The sequence below is a fragment of the Zonotrichia leucophrys genome, chromosome 3, assembly GCF_028769735.1.
Source record: "Zonotrichia leucophrys gambelii isolate GWCS_2022_RI chromosome 3, RI_Zleu_2.0, whole genome shotgun sequence".
Classification (NCBI taxonomy): Eukaryota; Metazoa; Chordata; class Aves; order Passeriformes; family Passerellidae; genus Zonotrichia; species Zonotrichia leucophrys.
In genome coordinates, this window is record NC_088172.1 from 41,397,842 (window position 1) to 41,417,999 (window position 20,158).

The 20,158-nt window shown below is 41.5% G+C and overlaps 2 protein-coding genes across 4 annotated transcripts in view; both read left to right on the forward strand.

The window, feature by feature from the left end:
• Positions 1-4,139, forward strand: part of DSE (dermatan sulfate epimerase) — a 34,971-nt gene extending 30,832 nt beyond the window's left edge. For all 3 annotated transcript variants that reach the window (XM_064707924.1, XM_064707923.1, XM_064707925.1), the window contains one exon: positions 494-4,139. In XM_064707924.1, coding sequence (XP_064563994.1) covers positions 494-2,255 — 1,762 coding nt within the window. In that variant the 3' untranslated portion in view covers positions 2,256-4,139. The remainder of the gene's footprint in view (positions 1-493) is intronic.
• An 11,650-nt stretch (positions 4,140-15,789) lies between these two features.
• LOC135445138 (calcium homeostasis modulator protein 6-like) lies at positions 15,790-18,562 on the forward strand. The gene is made up of 2 exons (XM_064707175.1): positions 15,790-16,323; positions 18,146-18,562. Exons 1-2 carry the CDS (start codon positions 15,790-15,792, stop codon positions 18,560-18,562), a joined length of 951 nt encoding a protein of 316 aa, XP_064563245.1.
• Positions 18,563-20,158: the final 1,596 nt, after the last annotated feature.

Below are 20,158 nucleotides of genomic sequence, written 5' to 3' on the forward strand. Positions count from 1 at the left end.
TCAATACTTTTAAATTTATTGCCTATTCTGTTTGAAGACAACAGACTTCTGTAATCATCATTTTGGGGAAACAGATATTTCTCTTTGTTTAGTAGTCAGTAAATAGGCACAAATGCTGATGTCTAGGCAGTGTCTGGTCTAATCTGCCTTTTTTAAAGATCTGTGTAGTTTTATAGTTGGTAGTTTTATGACTATCTAGGGCAAAACATGGCTAGTTTGAAATTAGTGGTACTCTTATTTTTGGGCAGCAGAAAGACTGCAGAGCAGATGCTTTCAGCTATTGTTCTGTAAAAAGCACACAACAAATTTGTATAGGGATTAGTATGATGAATAATAATTACAGCTGTATGATGAGGAAGCATAACTGTGGGCTTTATATTGTTGGCTTGCTCTTTGATGTAAATAGAGAATGTTTTTTTGAGTTTTTTACAAGTGCTGATAGTGGAATCAGTCAAGGAACTTTTAACCCAATTTTTCTCATCTTTTTTTGCAGGTATGATGCAAGTTTGCGCTCTGTACCTCCACCAGACTATGGAGTTCCTAAGCTACATTATTTTGAGGACTGGGGAGTGGTGACTTATGGAAGTGCTTTGCCAGCTGAAATCAACAGGCCTTTCCTTTCCTTCAAGTCAGGAAAGCTGGGAGGACGTGCAATATATGATATTGTTCATAAGAACAAGTACAAAGAGTGGATCAAGGGGTGGAGGAACTTTAATGCTGGCCACGAACACCCAGACCAGAACTCCTTCACTTTTGCTCCCAATGGTGTACCTTTCATAACAGAAGCTCTGTATGGACCAAAATATACTTTTTTTAATAATGTGTTGATGTTTTCCCCTGCTGTGTCTAAGAGCTGCTTCTCCCCATGGGAAGGGCAGATTACAGAAGACTGTTCCTCAAAGTGGCTTAAATATAAACATGACTTGGCTGGCGACTGTCAGGGACGAGTGGTTGCTGCCACGGAGAGAAGCGGGGTGGTTTTTATCAGGGGAGAAGGAGTGGGTGCATACAATCCTAAACTGAAGCTGAGAAAATTGCAGCGAAACCTCATACTTCTCCATCCCCAGCTTCTCTTGCTAGTGGACCAAATCCACCTAGAAGATGACAGCCCTCTGGAGGCAGCAACCAGTTTCTTCCACAATGTGGATGTGCCTTTTGAAGAAACAGTTGTTGATGATGTCCACGGGGCCTTTATTAGGCACCGTGATGGGATATATAAGATGTACTGGATGGACGACACTGGCCACAGTGAGAAAGCCACCATTGCCTCGAGGATGTATCCCCGGGGCTACCCCTACAATGGAACAAACTACGTGAATGTAACGACCCTGCTGCGGCACCCCGTCACGAGGGCCATCTACCTTTTCATAGGGCCCTCTGTGGACGTGCAGAGCTTCACCGTGCGTGGAGATTCCCCACAGCTGGATGTGTTTGTGACCACTGGTGAGCACGCCTACGCCGTGTACCTGTGGCCCGTCGAGGATGGCTCCCGCTCCGCCTTTGCACAGGTTATTGCAGACCGCCAGAAAATTGTCTTTGACCGAGCCTCTGCCATCAGGAGCTCCACAGTGCCAGAGGTGAAGGACTACGTAGGCATCGTGGAGAGGAACCTGCAACATTTTAAGCCCGTCTTCCAGCAGCTTGAGAAGCAGATCCTGTCTCGTGTACGCAACACGGCCAGCTTTAGGAAGACTGCTGAGCGCCTGCTGAGGTTTTCAGATAAGAGGCAGACAGAGGAGGCCATTGACAGGATATTTGCAATCTCACAGAGGCAGCAGCAGCAGCAGCGTGGCAGAGCAAAGAAAAACAGAAAGGTAGCCAAAGGCTACAAATTTGTTGATGCCGTTCCTGACATTTTTGCACAGATTGAGGTAAACGAAAGAAAAGTGCGACAAAAGGCACAGACTCAAGCACAAAAAGAGTTGCCTGTAGATGAAGATGAGGAAATGAAAGATCTTCTGGACTTTGCAGATATCACTTATGTGAAGCACAAAACTGGGATGTCAATCAAAGGCCGATCAGGGCTGGCACAGATGGTGGCAACTGCTCGAAGTGCCCCATCAATATCAGCTTCTTATACTCGCCTCTTTCTAATTCTCAACATTGCTATTTTTTTTGTCATGCTAGCAATGCAGCTCACTTATTTCCAGAAGGCCAAGAGACTGCATGGCCAAAGATGTCTGTATGCAATACTTTTAGTAGACAGCTGTATATTATTGTGGCTGTATTCTTCCTGTTCTCAGTCACAATGTTAGCAGAAGACCTCTACTAGTTGACCAGTTTATGGTCATATATGTCTATGCAAAAACATTAACCCTAATAGGGCCAAAGTTTATATCTTCTCTTTTTTTTTCTCTTTTTTTTTTTTTCTGAAACATTCCAAAAACATCTGGGGAAACATTGTTTTCAGACCAGAATAGATTAAATAATTAAATAATAGGGCAAGCAATTAATATCTCAGGAGTACTGAATAAGTACTCCTCCTTTGTGTTTTGAGTTGGGCCTCATGTCTGAGGGAATGTTGTGCTTTGTTCATCAGAGTTCAGTAGTGTAAAGTCGTAATTAATTTTTTGGTGAGATGAGCCCTCTTGATTAGGTTTGTTTCTAAGGTCTTTTTTTATACAGAATTTGATTTGCATGTAGTGAGTTTTCATTTCAGGCTGCTAGGGATGTCTCTGGACATTCTCCTAAGACGAGGACATTCAAACATACATATACAAGGCAGATCTTAGCAGCAGACTTCATTTCTGTCTGCCAAACCAAAGAATGGCTCGTTATGGGACACCCCTCTATCATTATTGCAGACCCTTATATTGTCCTATCTCTTCCATGCTTTACAATCAGGCACAGTGGAAAATGACAATCATGTCAGTGCTTGCCAAGTGAGGGACACATCACTAGTAGGCAGTAGTACAAGGCAAATATGGGTTTAACTCAAAGTAGAACAGAATGCAATTCTCAGGAAAATAAAACCATTTCTATTTTAGCCAAGTGTAGGCTGTAGAATGCTGAATTCTGTAGGGTCTTTTCTCCATTTTACAAGGCAGGGTTTCAAGAAAATTTTCTATAGTTTGAAGCACATCTTAGTAGGGAAATAATGTCCTAGATCACTGCCCTTCCTTATGTAATTTTAAAAATACAAAGAACCAAAGCAATCCTGTGGTAACCTCAGTAACTGCCAGTATGGAAAAGTATGTATCAAGCAAGTATTTAATGTATTTTTTTTCTTTCAAATGTCTAGAAAGAGGACAGTTAAAATTTTGTGAACAGCCTGTTCTCTATAAAGCACCAGCAAGAGTTCTCCAAGCTCTTGGTGGCCCCAGGTCAATTATTTGGGGATTAGTGGTAAATGGAATCATGTGGTTTATGACAAAAATAAGTTTGACATCTCCACATATATTCCCCTCTGTTCATTAAACTAATTTCAAAAACTCATAGCTATTTGAGAGAATGGAAACTGTGGAATTGAGGCATACCTGTATGTCTTTACAGAAAAACAATTCTTCAGTACATTTGCTAAATAAAAGCATTATAATTATCTCTGTGGAAAAGTTTGTTTTGTTTTGTTTAAATATTTTTCCTGATAATTACAGTAATAATGTTCATCAGTACTTGGTTCAAACCACAAACCTTTGCTTCCTCTTCTTTACACCATTTAGATGTATGTTATCTACAGTACTCCTGTTAAGCCTTCTGCACGTTTGTGTTTGGAAATGTGATGAGCTTTCCTTGTCTAAACATCTTCAGTGAATAGGTCAGAATATTTTCACTAAGTTCTGAGTCAGTTCAGAGCACTGTATTCACATAAATAAAAACCCTACTGCAGTCTCCAATGCCTGGATTTATTCAATGAAATTGGCTACATTTTATCTGAGCAAAGATTTAGGCACCCAGGTAATTTCTGATCCATGCATAGTCTCTGGATTATGAGAGCCTTCAGACAGTAACTCAGCTCACCAAAGGCTTTGGAACACCTTCAAGACATACTTTCCCCTTTTCCCCAATTGCAAAGTGTGGGGTGGATGATTGTCTATTTCAACTCACTCGCTTTGTTTCTTAAGGCAAAGGGAGCTGAGCCTGGGGACTATCACCCATACAGCTCCAGTCGTACCTGCTGAAAGCAACTAAACTGTGACAGGCTGTGGATAACTGGAAATCTCTTTATTTCTGCCTTTGCAGTGTGATGACATAAACATATGCAAAAATAGCTGTTGGCTTATGTTCAATTTTAAAGACATTGCTATTAGGTGATACTATTATTTGTCATGAAACACCAAAAAAATCAAGAGTTTATTAAATGTCTGTGCACATTTCCCCTCTGTCAATTTGCTATTGCTTTGAACCAGCAGAAAGCCACCCTGTAGTCTAGAAGACTAAGAAGTGCCTGCAGTTCTTTGCTGTGTATGTGGCTCTAAGTTCTAGCATGGGATTTGTGTAGCTGTCAAATGAAACTGCAGAGATTAGCAATTAAGGTGTGGTTTTGCACGTTAGCTCTCATTTACACTATGCTTCTCTGCACTGTTCCAGCAGTGCCAAGGGAAAGAGATGGCTGCAGGAGCTGCCCATGTTCACAGCCAGGTCTTAAAGCAGCTTTTAAAGCAGACCAGCATTCAAACAAACAGTGTGTGTGCAATGATACTGTAAAGGGAAATGAAATGCAGCAGCCTGACCCTCCTCAGTGAGAGACCAGACCCATCTCAGCATAAAATGTGCATGCAGGAGTTTTGCAGCCTGTGCTTGGTTTGCATCTGTTAAGGATTTATGTGTACCTGACTGTCATTACTTGCTGCTCTGAACTCCACTTGCACAGATGTGACTTTGATTCAGATTGGGCAACTAAAGAAGCAAATTAAGCCTTAATTGTGTTGACTGTCTTTTAGATATTAAAAGAATCCTTAGTTATTCTTTTCCAGGCCAGAGCCTTTAAAAAGGCCGTCTCCAGTGGTTCTGTTTCCACTCTTTTTTTCTATTCTTGTCTCGCTCATTCCTTGCCAAGGACAGTAACTTTTTGTGATTTTGATTTTGAAACAATGGAAGAACAGATTGTTCTATGCCATCAATAATGTGGCATGGGCAATCGGGTGTTGGCTAGAAGTGTCTGTGTCACAGAAAAGAAACAGTTCGAGCCTCAGATGACAGGACCCTGAAAAATCCAAGCTGCCCTTGGTTCACTAGGAAGTGCTGTGAGGAAGAACAGGTAAACGGGATCAGCCCAACAGCCCTACTGGCTTGTGGGAGGGCTGGAAAAAGATGGTGTTCCTCCACACTTGCTTTTGCAGGACAGAATGCTCTCCTCGCCTTTACATCCTTTGTCTGAGTTGCACAAGAGAAGCAGACTCGGTGGGCTCTGTGTCCATGGTAGAAGCATTTACCACTGTGTTCATCTAGCCTGGGTATACTAAACAACTTCTGAAATGCCACTGTATGGCACCCAACAGCAAAGTTATTTTTCACTCCCTCTTTTAAGTGGAGTAAAAAACCTGAGGTGTTTCTGGCACATGCCTCTGCTCCCATTCTTATTCTTCTTCTTTTTCATTTCTGAAGATGTTCATTTTCTGCATCTCTGGCCACAGGAAAAAGTGGCTATCCAAGAACTTGATGTATGTGGATGGGTTCCTGTGTTCATCTGAGACGCTGCTGACTTCACTCAATTTCTCTTCAATAGCTTGCACTTCAATCATGCGTGCTTCATTTCAGGACTGCAGTCTAATTTGGTCTAAAGTTAATTCACTGTATTCTGAATAAAGTGAATGGCAATTCAGCCCACAGGTAGTTGCGTATATGTTTGAGGGTGGAAGTGGAATCTTAGATTCTTTCAATTATTTTTTTGAGTCCAGCCAAAAAATGTCTATCTATGTTATATACATCATTGTGACTCAAGGAAGCAAAGGGAAAGGAGCACATTACTTCATTTCTTAAAACTTGTAAGATGAAAGCTTATTCTGAAGAATTATGTGTCTGAAATTCTGTTGGTCTATGTATTTTCCACTGATTAAAAGCATTTTCTTGGTGTTTGAAACCATATAGAATTCGGAAAATAGCTGTATTTCTGCACCGGGACATTATATTCTCATTTACTTGGTCTGCAAAAGTCTCAGTTGGGATCATAAATACTTTTGTCTAACTTCAATCCCTTTGCTCTGTCTAGTCTGTTAAAATCAGTAGGGTAACTTGAGGCTGGTAAGTCAGACTGAGCTAATGAATCCAAGATGTCACTTTCTGTCCTATCTTGGCAGCTGACTCCAGGAGCTCTTTGCAGCAGAAGATATGTCTGTACTGTCATCAGAATAGAGACTGTTTTCCAAAAGTTCAGTCTTGAAACAATGTCAAAGCTCTTCAAATAAGAGCCCTGGACCCTCTCAAGTAAGGAGCAAAATTATTCCATGCTTCAGACAGGCAGGAGACTGGACGAAACTACACAATATATGAGTGCATTCTTTCAGTGAAATGCATGCGTAGCATTTTCCCCAGATGCCACCTTTCCTGCCAGGTTCTTCAGGCTGATAAAGCATTCAGAACATTTATGATGATTTTCTAGAAATTTAGGATGCAGAGAAAAATTGCTAGCTGAAATGAATTATAAGACATTTGTGACTTTTCTTCCCCTTTGACTTGTGTCCAAAGCCATCAATGATTTTACTGGTTTCCTAACTGACCCTGGGACAATCAAGAGGAAAACTGTCCCACTCCAACCCCCAGGGCTCTGTTTACTGTGAACAATAACCCATAACAAGTATATATGAATTTATGACTGTCCCCAAAATATTGACATACATTTTTTCACCATACTCAGTCTAGCTTCGTACCTACCTCCAGTTGGAAGGCATTCTTCAAGGAGGTGGAATACTTCTAAAATCACGAGTATAAAACCCCTGGTTTCCCACTTTGTTAATGTAACATGGGAAGCAAGGAATGCCAGGAAAGCTGGTCTCATTGGATATGCCTATAGGAAATGCTAGTGAAGAAAACTTGAGGAGGATTGGGGCATGGAAATTTCACTACACCCACACTGCTGTGAGAGTAAGCTGTAAGATGAATTCACCATGTGGCAAGAGGGAATAGGTGATCAGCATATGCATTTCTTTCTAGCCCTAAAGAACAGGACTATCTTTGAGAGGAGGAGTTGAACTCTTTGAGACAAGTAAAGGAAGGCCAGGTTTCTCTGTGACCTAGTAAAGATGCTACAACATTTTGAGTTGGCCTTTACTATCAGTTGTAGTCTAGAACTCTATTCACTTCTCTCATGCTTGTCCTTTTTTATATGGCATAACCCTTATTTTGATCAAGTAAAGTAATCGTATTCTTTCACTTACTAAGTTTGTCATGGAGTTTCCTCTGGTGGGCCCAATTGCAGTCCACCGTTCATGGGGAAAAGGGCAGAGGACCAGAGTCCCTGGAAGGGCAGTTGAAGAACTCTGCCTTTATGGAAGTTAGAGGAATAGAAGATGATCAATAATGCTATAAAATATAGCTGCAAATGCCAGGCAAATAAAATGACAATCATGATGTATTATTTGAACATAGCAGAATAAATGAGGGCAGACCGAGAGACTTGGAAAGTTACTGCTAACATAAAACATAGGCAACTGGGAATATTTTCTCCTTATGTCCCATATATCATTCTTTCCTTTTGAATCACATCTTCCCATTAAAAAAAAATGGAAGTGCACACACAAGTGCTGCTGACTGTAATAGAGTTCAGCCTTTAATACAAGCCAGATATGGTTACCAGAGAGCCTGACAGAGCTTGTACAGTAGTGGTAAGCTGAAACAGCTTGGGTTTTGTGTAGCTAAGGATTAGATTGATTAGAAAAAAATATATGAGTAAGGGAGGTTGAGGATCAGAAGCCAGAAACTTTTCATTTCTTTGACAACTTTGAAAAGGATAGGGTCTCAATTCTTGGGCTGCATTACTGTTAGAAAAGTTTCTATGAGAAACAAAATTTTAGCAGCAAAGGAACTTGAAATGGGAAACTGGAGACAGTAGTGTACTACCATGAACTAAACAACTAATTAATTTGTTCAAATTTGAAAAAACAAAGAAGGAGTAATTGTATGGAAAAGTACAGAGCATGTTTTGTAGCACACGGTTAGCCACCGTTAGGACAAACATACGCCCACACAGAGTGGAACAGATCAAATGTTAAGACAAGGGAGAATGCCCTTAAGAAAGAAGGCAGATTTAGATTAGATATCAGGAAGGAATTCTTTGCTGTGGGGGTGGTGAGGCTCTGGGACAGGTCATCCAGAGAGGTTCTGCCCCCATCCCTGTAAGTGTTCAAGACCAGACTGGATGGGCCCCTGAGTGCCCTGACCTAGTGGAAGGTTCCCAGTACACGGCAAGAGGGTTGGAACCAGGTGATCTTTCAAGTCTCTTCCAACCAAGACCATTCTATGATTCTGTGACTCTGTGAACCCTCAGCTATGCAGCAATTCCAAGGGAGCAAGGTCCTGAAGAAAGCAAGGACACATGGAATATAAAACATCTATAATAAGAGCATAGAAATATTTTGGGTTTAATGTGCTTAAATTTGCAAAGTAATTTTATGGTGTTTCACTTTCCATAGTAAATGAAAAAGATTGAACTTTTCTTTCTTAGAACTGACTCATTAACTACCCAGGGTGATTTGCCTGATTAGTCTTAACTATAATCTGCCTCACCAAGGCTACTTAATTTCATCATAAAACATGACAACTACCTTTCTAATCCTATGCTTCTATCATATGTTTTCATATAAGTTCAGCAAATATTTGTCACTTAATCTGCAGACAGCATTAAAGACTCATACATATTTGTTCATGGCTCATATAGACTGCAGAAGGAACAGTAAAACCCTCATGCAGCTGGCTGCTGTGGGACATTTGGACTGGATGACAGGACCTTCCCCATAAAGAAATGAGATGTGTAGTGGACCCACAATGTTAAAAGAGCAGCAATAAGTAATGGCTAGGGACCATTAGAGCCATGGCTTATGTGACTCTCTACCAGACCTTACCCATCAGAGCCTCCTTCAGAGCCATGCTTGCTTTTCCGGACCTGTTCCCTTCCTGCCTGCTAAAATCCATTTTCAGCCAAAAACTGCTAATAAATGTAATGCCTTAAAATAGCAGTAAAATGTACACAAATGCTTGTAAGCTGTGCAGGCCCTAGCACAGTGCTACTTCTCAGGCTGCTGTTCTACTAAGTATTAGTACTATTAATGATTTATGTGGTGCCACTGAGCTGTGTGACATTTCCTAAACATGTAAGATGGCTGGTTTAACCATAAAGTCAGACTAACTTCCTCTGTTTCACAAAGTGAGGCAATGGGCCTCTGGGGGAAGTCAGTCCACCTGGAGGGTAGGTGCAGAGCTGCTTGTGGACAGGACCTCCAACATTTTAAGCATTAATTACACCTGGAATGAGACAAAAGACATTACAAGAATTTTCCTGGAATAAAAAGACTTGTTATCCATGTGTCTTTCTGAACTGGAGAAAAGCAGCTTACATTTCTTTCAGTTGAAGAAGTAAGTGCAGTTTTTATAAACAGAACACCAGTGCAGAGGTGCTCTTTGCCATTGCAACCATGACTGTACAAGATACTACAGTATTGACATGAAGAGGGAATTGAGCTTTTTAAGACAAATGGAAGGAATTTAGGACAGGAAGGACCTTGGATGTAACAGCTGGAAGGAGCATGACTTGTAGGAAAACAAAACAAAACTAGTTTTGGCTATTCTGAACAAGGGGAAAAAGTTCCAAAAAAAATAATTAAGAAATAACATACTGTAAGGATTTACTAACATAACTAAAGATCTGCACAATATGTATTGGTAAAGCCCTTCAGTGCTCTTACACACACTTACACACATTGCATTTATGACCAATATTATGCATTTTATTGAACCACAGAATTAGTTCAGACTACAGATTTTTCCACCTAGAAAATTTTGAGAATCATTCATCTGCAAATGAAAGGATTGATGCTAAAATGTCAAGGAGAAAATAAAATATTAAGCAAGTCCACTTGTTTTCATCTGATCTCTACACTTTAATAAAGAATATTTCAAAGCAGAGAAAGATGTTTCAAGTAAAAAAAAATAGCATTTTGTTCTAAAAATCTCCATCTTTTAAATTCTCACATTGTTCCATCCCCCCTTGGAAGACATGAAATTTAATGCAAATCAATGTAAAAACAACCATTAAATTGGAATTCTGGGTCCTTTAACAGAAAGCTGTTTTTCTGAATACTTTCCATATAATGCTTTGCAGCTGTTGTGGCCAGACAAGTGTTAATTTAGAGGGCAAGAAAGTGCTGCCTTGGGAGAAGAGAGCTTTGAGTGAACGGGGGCTCTGTAACTCCCTGGCCCCACAGCTCCTCACACCCTTGGGCTGCTCCCCAGCTCCCAAAGCTGCCACCAGCTGGGCTCACCCTGGCCACTCCTGCACCCCACTCGGCTGGGGCACAGCTGCTCCCCCACTTCTCTACTAGGGTGGTCTCTTTTCCCTCGCCCATGACTCTTTGGATATTTACTGGAAACATGTTTTCTTGGAGGAGGGTTAATCCTTTTTCATGCAGAGCTCCCCTCCCTTTTCCCAAGAAGCTGGTTCCTGAAATCGTATTTTATTACAAATAAATAAAACACTGCTAAAATTAGGCTCAGAAAGAGAAGTAGCAGGGTTTCTTGGCTCTATTTTTTCCCTGTGTGGTCATAATCTGTTCCAGAGAGCTGCCTCTGGTCCTTTGCCTCTCTTGTTAAACTAGTTCAGTGGGGTTCTTGGAGGCAGCCCATGTCCCTGTCTTTGTCAGGATGCATCCTTGCAGCAATTTCACATTGCATCTGTTTCTTCTGCTGTGCTGACAGAGAATCACAGAACCATCAAAAATGATTGGGCTGGAAGGGTCCTTAAAGATCATCCAGTTCTAACCCTCCACAATTTCCACAAGACAAGGTTGCTTAAAGCCTCATCCAACCTGTCCTGGAGCACTTCCATGGATGGGGCATCTGAATTCTAGTTTCACAGCTTTCTAACCTCTGTCTCTAACTGCTTCTAAGTAAAAATCAAGGTAACAGTACTTGCCAATAATTCTTGATATTTAAAAATAAATCGCTGCTTTAAAGAACTGGTGAGATACCTTCTTAGGCTGCCTGATCAGAAAACAAAATTATGTGTCTAATTCAGTATTGTAGCAATCTGAATTGCTGCTAGCATAGTCCAGGGTAAGGAAGCAAAAGGGACTTTTGCATAATATCCACAGATGTTTTATTCAGGCACGTGGTGAGACATTCAGGTCCCAGCACCCACACACAGAGGGTCTTGCTTTCTCTCCAGAAGGGCCTGGGGGCTGACCCTGGTCTCTGGGTGGTACAAAGATGAGGGCCAATCAGGGAATAAGGAAGGAGTGGCTCAGGAACACAGGAACAGACATAGGAGCAGGGGAAGGGGTAATGGGGTCTAACAGCTTTTTGAGGGAATCTTCTTGTGTCTCCCTAAACCAGGGAATGCCCCCCCAGGGTCTTCACAATTCCTGGTTTTTTATATTATTAAGAAAGCTTCTCTGAAGGATCAACTGAATCAACACAAAATTACAAACACAATCAAAAGCACTCATAAGACATTTTTTTCAAAATGCAAACAATTCTGAGTTTCTAATGTCTCAATAGATTTCTTGGAGTGTCTTAGAGCTGGCAGGAGGAATGCAAGTTTTCTTAGCACGGTTTATTAGGAAACTGAGTTAGGAGAAGTTTTTTCAGCAGGGATTGGTTCTCTGCCACTTGAGGCAGTGTTGCTGGCTGTTAATTTGTTCTGTACAAGGTAGTGTAGGTGGTGGTGTGTCTGCTGGAAGCTCCAAACAGAAATCATTAACTTTAAGAGAAAGATGGTTACTTTAGGGAAACTTTCTTTTCTTTCCCTCCCAATCACCCTCCCTCTGGTATGATGAAAGAAATCTGGGGAAAGAGATTAGTAGTGGGAGGCCATGGAAAGGGGGAAAAGGAGGTAGAAATTTGTGGGAACATAAAAAAGGAGTAATAGGACAATGGAAAGGCAAAGGGGAAAGTAGGAGGGGGGCAGGGAGGCCACAGGAATTGGGGAAGAGTATTAGAAGAAGTGGGACTTATTGGACTGGAAGGTTCTTTTGTTATGGAGGTGAACTCTTGGATGGAGGATGGCTCATCAGTGTTCTATCTTCTTTCAGATTTTAGGCTGTTGCTGGGGCTTGGTTGTTGGTTTTGGGTTTTATTTCTTTGGTAGGAGTGTGGACGACTTCTGTGATATGGGTAATACTTCGCAGGTTTGCAGTTTGGTGCATGTTTACTACCTTGCACTGGAACTCTACTAGGTCCTGTCACATCGGCTGCTTGGGGGCCTTTTCTTCCTTGTATTATATTAAATTCCACAATTTTTCCATCTCCTAGACTGTGGAGTATTCCTTGGGGTTATTCTTTTTTATAGCAATCTGATGAACGAACACATCTTCTTTGTTATCATTCTGGGTATGAAGCCGTATTTGTTTTTTACATTGAATTGTTTCACTGTCCCCAAGATGTTCACGGCAAGGACTTTTTTACCTTTGCCAGTGGGTTTGTGTTTGTGTTGCTGGATGTGTTGTTGGTGTTGAGGTTGGTGCACTGCCATGTGGGGTTCGTCCTGCTCTTGGTGCTGGTGGCCGCGCTGGGGCCTGGCTTTTTCCTGGGGCTCTCTCTTGGCTGATGTCCACGGGCGTTGTCGGTGTGGGGCTTCCAGAGCAGCAGGAGTGGCACAGGCTCCCCAGGCAGGTGGGGAGTGGCGGTTTTGCTGCCAGGACTGTGGTTCTGAGCCATCCCCCATTAGGGCTGCCCACGCCCCCGGTCTCACCAGCCCACCCTCGGCCCCGGTGCTGTGGGCTGCCATGACCCAGGCTGGGCAGCGAGTATCGGCTGGCTCACCCTGGCCAAGCACGGTGGCAGCGGGATGGCCGTGGTTTTTCCACAGGGGCAGCTGTTTGGTGGGAGCAGGGACAGCCCTTGCCACACACACTGTGTCTCATGGTGCTATGGCAACCAAGGTAAACTCGTCTGTTCTTCTGTTTACTGTCCCTTCCAGCACTGCAAGTGCACATGGGGTTTCTTTCCCCTTCGTAGTAAGAGACTGGTGCAGCTTTATATTGCCAATCAGAGCCTGCTCCTCTGACCCCCCCTCACTCCTGGGACTGTGGAAGCTGTGGGAGGAGGTGTGGGGACTAGAGGACGGAAGAGGGGACCCTGTGGCCTCCACCATGTTGAGCATGTGAACGTGAGCATGCGGCCATGGCCATCCAGTGACAGCAAACTTGGGCAGCAGGAGTGCAGATGGGAGAGCTTGGAGAAGGGGTTTTCAGCTGAGGTTCACTATTTTTTAACTGTTCCTTCAAGATTTTGAATGCATATCATAATCATATTCAAAAAAGAATAGAATTCTTTATAGAGTTTTTCTTCAGGTCTTAATTTTTCTCAAACTAGTTCTATGAAGTCATTGGTTAGGACTACATTCCACACAATATAAGGAAAATGCTTAAATAACCAGTGTACTAAACACTTTAACTCTTCCTCTGAAAAACTAAAGTGTTTTTGAAGAAAAGACTTTTTAAGGTGGAGGTGAACTTTTTGTTTTGCGTGGGTGAGTGTTGTTTCCACCTTAATCTAGTCTCTTCTCAACACCTGAGAGTAAAAGGAGGAAGGAACTAAAATTTCAAACTCATCACACTGGGGTAAGACAGCAATATTTTCAGGGTGGTTTAGTGCAGATGTTTTCTAGAAGAGGTCCCTGTTCGGGCGCCATTTGTGGCAATCTGAATTGCTGCTAGTATAGTCCAGGGTAAGGAAGAAAAAACGGCCTTTGCATAATATCCACAGATGTTTTATTCAGGCACGTGGTGAGACATTCAGGTCCCAGCACCCACACACAGAGGGTCTTGCTTTCTCTCCAGAAGGGCCTGGGGGCTGACCCAGGTCTGCGTGGTACAAAGATGAGGGCCAATCAGGGAATAAGGAAGGAATGGCTCAAGAACACAGGAACAGACATAGGAATAAAGGAAGGAGCCAATAGAGTCTAACAGCTTTTTGAGGGAATCTTCTTGTGTCTCCCTAAACCAGGGAATGCCTCCCCAACATCTCCACACAGTATAGAAGAAATGGTGTTCAAAGTGAAACCAAAGCCTACCTTCATATATACAGTGATGGACTCTGAGCTTGCTGAAGTTATCTTTCAAGGACTGAAGGGCTTTTTATTATAATGCATATCTTGTTAAAATATCAATTCATGGATAATAGAAAAAGTTCTAGAAATTATTTCAAGGGAAGAGAAGACAAATGCCAGTAGCAAACTATGATTCAGTTGCATCTTCAATGCACTGGAAATCTGGTATACTTCCTATTTCCTCTCATGTGAAAAATGGTACCTGAATCCTAGAGAACAGTTCATGTTGGCCACAGGTGGCCACATGGATAAAGAAAGTATGCAAAGGTGTATATCAGATGAGGAATGACTATATTAGGGTTTCCTCAGCCTGGGACAGAGAGGGCTATGATGAAAGTGTACAAGACCATGAGTTGATGGAGATGCCAAGGATCCATTATTTTTTCTCTTTCCCTTCCAGATCCCAGAGACATCAAATGTCATTCATTAGAATGAAGGTTAAGCACACTTGCTGTACAGTATTTTGGATGTCAGAAAGTCTGCATGGGTTAAAAAAAAAGGCATTAGATACAAAGAAAATCCCTGAAACCACACAGGGTGTGAGGGCATTGTCAAACTTCTTTTCCCTGCCTCTGTGCTCCCCACTCAGCTATTGGCTGTAGCTGAGATGTGGCCAGACTAACTTTCAGTCTGATTAATTCTTCCTGGTTTTACATCCTTTTTTGATTGCTATGTCATTGTATTACAAGGGCCTCTCCAGGCCAAGGCAAGCATTTCATTTAGCAGCACATTCTCTGCAGCAGCAGCAGCTCAGCACTGAGCACGATATATCTGCTGTGAGCCCAGCAGCCACCTGAACCAGTGCTGCCTGCTCTAGGGCCTCTGTGTCATCCTGTCAGCTGCCCAAAGAGCTGAAATGGCAATTGTGGATTTTCAAATTCCTGACCTCCAAAACACCCTTCTTTTTAAATTGGAGCTTATGAGGCCTCGTCCAGCAAGACCCAAAGTCTCAGCAGTTTAAAGATTAAACAAACAACAACATCCAGCTGCCCTTCCCCTTGGCAAAGACAAACAAATCCATGGTTTAATGTACTTTAAAGTAAAAAAAAAAAAAAAAAAAAAGCAATAGTTATATAATTTACAACATAACTGCTTAAAAAAATTGATAGATTGATTATCTTGAAAAATTGACATGATTATAGTTGAATTTTCTTCCATAAGAGAATAAGCCATATTGTACAGCTAAAAATAAGGTAGGATAAAAATTTGTATATGGTTCTGGGTGGTTTTTTTCACATTTTATTCACACTTTGAATCTGGTTCTTCACTGACAAGATGATGAGGTTTAAGCCATTGCTAGTTACAATGTATGTGTGGACAAACACAAACTATTTTTATAGGAACAGATGTATAAGAAATTATTTTGCTGTTGATGCTGGAGTGGTTTTCCAGTGTGGTCTGTGCTTGACTGTGAACTGACTATTATTTCCTCTATGAAGGGCTGCTTCTGTGCCTCACTGCATCACCACAACCAATAGAAACTGAAAGCCCTAAAAGCCTCTCTAGGCTGTGGGAGCTGCAGGAGACTTGTCTCTCTTTTTTCCTTTTCTGACGGAGATTTTGCTCTTCTCAAAGTAACGAGAGGCAGAAAAATGGATACATTACAGAAGGCAGTGGATTTCTGCATCCGCCACCAGACCACTCTGAGTTTCAGCATCGTGTCCCTGCTGACGGCTGCCAGCGAGCGCGTCTTCTCATATGTGGTGTTCAAGTGTCCCTGCAACTCTGAGAACCTGGTGTATGGCTATTCCTTCCTCTTAGCACCTGCCTTTGTCCTCTTGCTGCTCGGCTACATGATGAACGCCAGGACATGGCGCCTCTTTACAGGCATGTGCTCTCCAGAGAAGCATCCCCAATACTGTTCCTGGCGAACCTGGGCCCACTTCTGCCAGCTGTTTGTGCCAATGACAGCCAAGGCCTCGGTGGCCCCGCTCACCTGGATAGCAGTGGCCCTGCTCGGAGCCAACTTCTACGAGTGTGCGGCCAGTGGGAGCAACATGACAGCACAACTCTTCTGTAAAAATAAAGGAAATTACAGCCAAGAGCAGCTGTACAAAATGCCCTGTGATGAGGAGTTAGCAGCAGCGATGTCAAGTGTATGCCTCAGCTTTCATGCACAGTCCCAGGTAAAGCCTCACTGCTCTTCTCCTCACACTATTGGGAGGCTTCAACCCTGGCTGCTCAATGCATAGACGTGCCTGCTGGGAACTGTAAAGAGTCCTTCTCCCTCATGTTATATAATATAAGGTACCAAAAGTACACAGCTAGGCAATATAGGAAATTTGGCAAAAAAGCCAAAAGAAATGGGTGTATTTTTAAAGTACTTTCTGGTTTTGTATGTTTGCATGGTAATGGTTTGGTAGTGTCATTTACAAAACCTCATGGACAGGAAACCAGCCTAGAGAATGGGACTTTGCACAGCAAGTTTTCTTCTCAATTAACTTAGACATGGTTTGAGTTCTTCTCTTTCTCTACTTTTATGTCTTTGAATACCTCAAACTTCTGCAGATAGGCATTAGTTGAGGGGAAGCTGAGATCATTAACACAGGGGGGAAGCTGATGTCCCCTTGCAAGAGAATGGTAGCAAGGAGACATCTGGAAAGAGAAACAAATAAGAACATCTTGTTTGACTATAAATCTCAATGCTTGAACCTCTTAATAATTTCACACTTGTATTCTAGAAGAATAGTTAAAATATATATCTATCTTGTTAAAGTTTCTTGTGCTGAAAGCAAATTGCATGATCAAAACAGTAACACTTGTAGATTGTTTTTTGTTTGGTTTGTTGGCAGCACTGCAGTTTTGTTTCTACATTTGTGTGGATTTTGTCTTAACTCCAGTAGGAAAACCATGTTTTGCAACTTTTTCTCAGGAAAACATTAAGAGTTGGTTAAGGGAGTTAAGTTTATAAGAGTTAATAATAAGTTCCTGTTTAGTACAAATGCCTATTAAAACAAAAATGTGTTTTTATTTGTTAAATACTTAGCATACTGCTTCTCCAAAAAAAGGGGGCAAACTCTATACCATTGATTTTAGATAGGATAAGAAAGGAGAAAAAACAAGGAAGCCTGACTGTTACTGGCATTGCAGTAGAAACTAAAAGAAACATCCAGTCAAACAAAAATAGGAAAAGTGTGAGTGTATTTTTATTACTGACCACTATTTTTAATATCCAATCTACTTTCAACAAAATTAAGAACCAAAAAGAGCAAAAACGCCTTTTCATTTAGCACTCAATACTTTTTCATTTGAAGAAAAAGTCATCCTGGCTTAAAAGAGCATGTTGCAGGATCTCTGCCTAGAGCTTCTAGCTAAGCACCCCTGAGTAGAGGAGACACCAGCAATTACTAGGACACTTGGTTTTGATAGGACCTCTGAGACTTGTCTAAGGGTGTTAGAATCAGCTATACAACAAGCATGAATTCCCATATTCAATAGTCAAATCTGTGTCCTGCCTACAACACATACAGGACACAACCTTTCCTCTGCCTTGTGCAAAAACAAGCTGTTTTTGCAGGCTTAGACATCAGGGAGAGTAACTACATTCTGTGAGAACATAGCCAGCAGGAGCTCTTATTTGCAGCACAAAGCACACAGAGAGATTCGGCACCCTTTGTACCATAAATGTGACCACAACTGCAGAAACTGATAGTCAGTATCTTGCCTTAAAAGTTAAGAAAGCTGGATATAACTGAGTAAATCACTTCTGTCCATCTTCTCTTTTTTCAGTATTCATCCTTAATCTGACAAGATCAGCTGAGGGGTGTAGAGGGTCTGTATGTCTGTCTGAATTGCATGCATGGGATCCCCTACTTTGGCAGCAAGCAGACAATTACATGCACTCCAGGATTCTTTGCTTACAGTTTTCTTATTTTTTCAGTGTTATGTTCTGTACTCCCACATATGGCCATGCAAAACCACCAATAACCTATATATCCTTTTTTCAAGCTGATAGGATGGTTCCTGATAGTCACCATCATGGCTCTGGCACTGATTTCAACATGTGTCACCCACTGCTTCTCCCCTGTCAGCTACCTTCAGTTCAAATTCTGGAAAATTTACTCAAGAAAAGAACATAAACTCTTTGAGACCAAAGCCAAAGAGCATGCAAACAAGCTAGCAGAAAGAAATACAAATTGCTTTTTTGAAGCCACTGACCCAGCACCATTTCCTACTCCCAGCAACGAAGACTGGCAGAAGGTTTCAGTCTCGTACACCTTTAATTCACAATCGCAGTATTACAGTGTGTTACACAAGTATGTGAACACCAACAGAGGCAACGACGCTGAATTCCAGGAAGAAGGTCAGGATCTCAATGTTATTGAATTTGTGGATGAAGCCCAGCCAAGCGTTTCAGGGTTGTAATGAGACAAATCCTTTGCCATGCTAGCAGTCTTTTAGCCTACTGATATAAGAAGAGTCTTATTCTCTGGTCTTACTGAAATCTATGCAAGCTGAAAGTGAAAGCTAATAGTTGTAATCCTCAGTAGATTTACTTTTTGCTTAAGTACATTTAAAAGGCAGTTTTCTTATGTTGCTGTCCATTGAGAAGAGTTGTATGTAAAATAATCAGCATCCACAAAGGTATCAGCACATGTTATGTCAAATTATTACCGATACCTTAAAAACACTTGAGAGGTGGAGTGACAATACCAAACCTTATCAAAGAGACAAAGACAGGAATGGAAGATTTGATCAGAAATTCAGCTTAGTTTTTTAGCTCTTTCTTTAAAATGAAGCTTTCAGTGAAGCTTAGATCAAGCTGTAGATTAAAAAACTAAGCTTGTCTTGAGGGGTTAGGCTCATGCATAACATGGTGATGTAGGTGAAGCTTTTATATTAGCAAGCATTAAAAGTGCATTCATAGGCTCAATGACATTAAAAATCTGCAATCCATATTAGCAAGTAGTAATATTCTTATCAAACAGCTTCTTAGTACAATAAATAAAGATACAAGTTTTGAGTGAAGAATAATGAAGTTCATTTTTGTCCTGAAAAGCTGTTGTTTAATAAGAGAGCATTTTATGTGGCAGCAGCTCTCTGGCCACAGAGAGCAACACATAATTTTCCCAGGCGTTGTCCTGGACAAGGCTGTGATAATATCAAAGAAAAGAATGATAAACAATTCTTATCTTCACTTGCTGCACCTGTTGCTGTAAACATGTGGAATGTGTTATGCAGATTTGTTTACCAAAGAGTTTCCTTAATTAGCCAATGGTGTTTTAATTAAAGGACCAATTAGGTCAAACTGTATTGGAATGTCTGTAAGGGTAATGAGTTTCTTAATTAGTATAGTATAATAAAGCAATTGATCAGCCTTCTGGAATCATGGAGTCAATGCTAATTATTACCTGGCCAGGGATGCCATGCTATGACAGTTCTAGATATGTGAGTCAGATTGTTTGGTCCAGGCTGTCCATTTACTTCTCCCAGAAATTCTCTCTTTCTACACAATAAATTCAAAAATCATTCAGACAGGCAGGCAGGAAACCCAAGAATTTGTTTGTTACATTCATTTTGCAAGGAAGGAAGAAGGGGAGAGCCTATTTTAACCAGCTGAATATAATGAGTTAGAAGATTCTTTCTCACTATAAACTAAAAATATAACACATGAAGGCAAAACCAGATTTAATTTTCATGTAGAAAAGAATTTTTTAAACATATTCCTCACAGTCACATATTTACTCAATGCTCTTTTCCTTCTGAGAAACTTGATGATTATGGAGTGACAGTGCAGGGGCTGACCTCTTAGAGAGCATCTCTGTAGAGAAGAGCCTGGTGTCTGGGTGGATGGCAAGCTGACTAAGAGCCAGCAGTGTTCTGGTAGCCAGGAGGGCCACCGGTGTCCTGTGGTGCATTGGGAAGAGTGTGGCCAGGTCAAGGGAGGTGCTCCTCCCCCTCTACTCAGCCCTGGTGAGGTCACATCTGAAGTTGTGGGCTCCTCAGTACAAGAAAGACAAG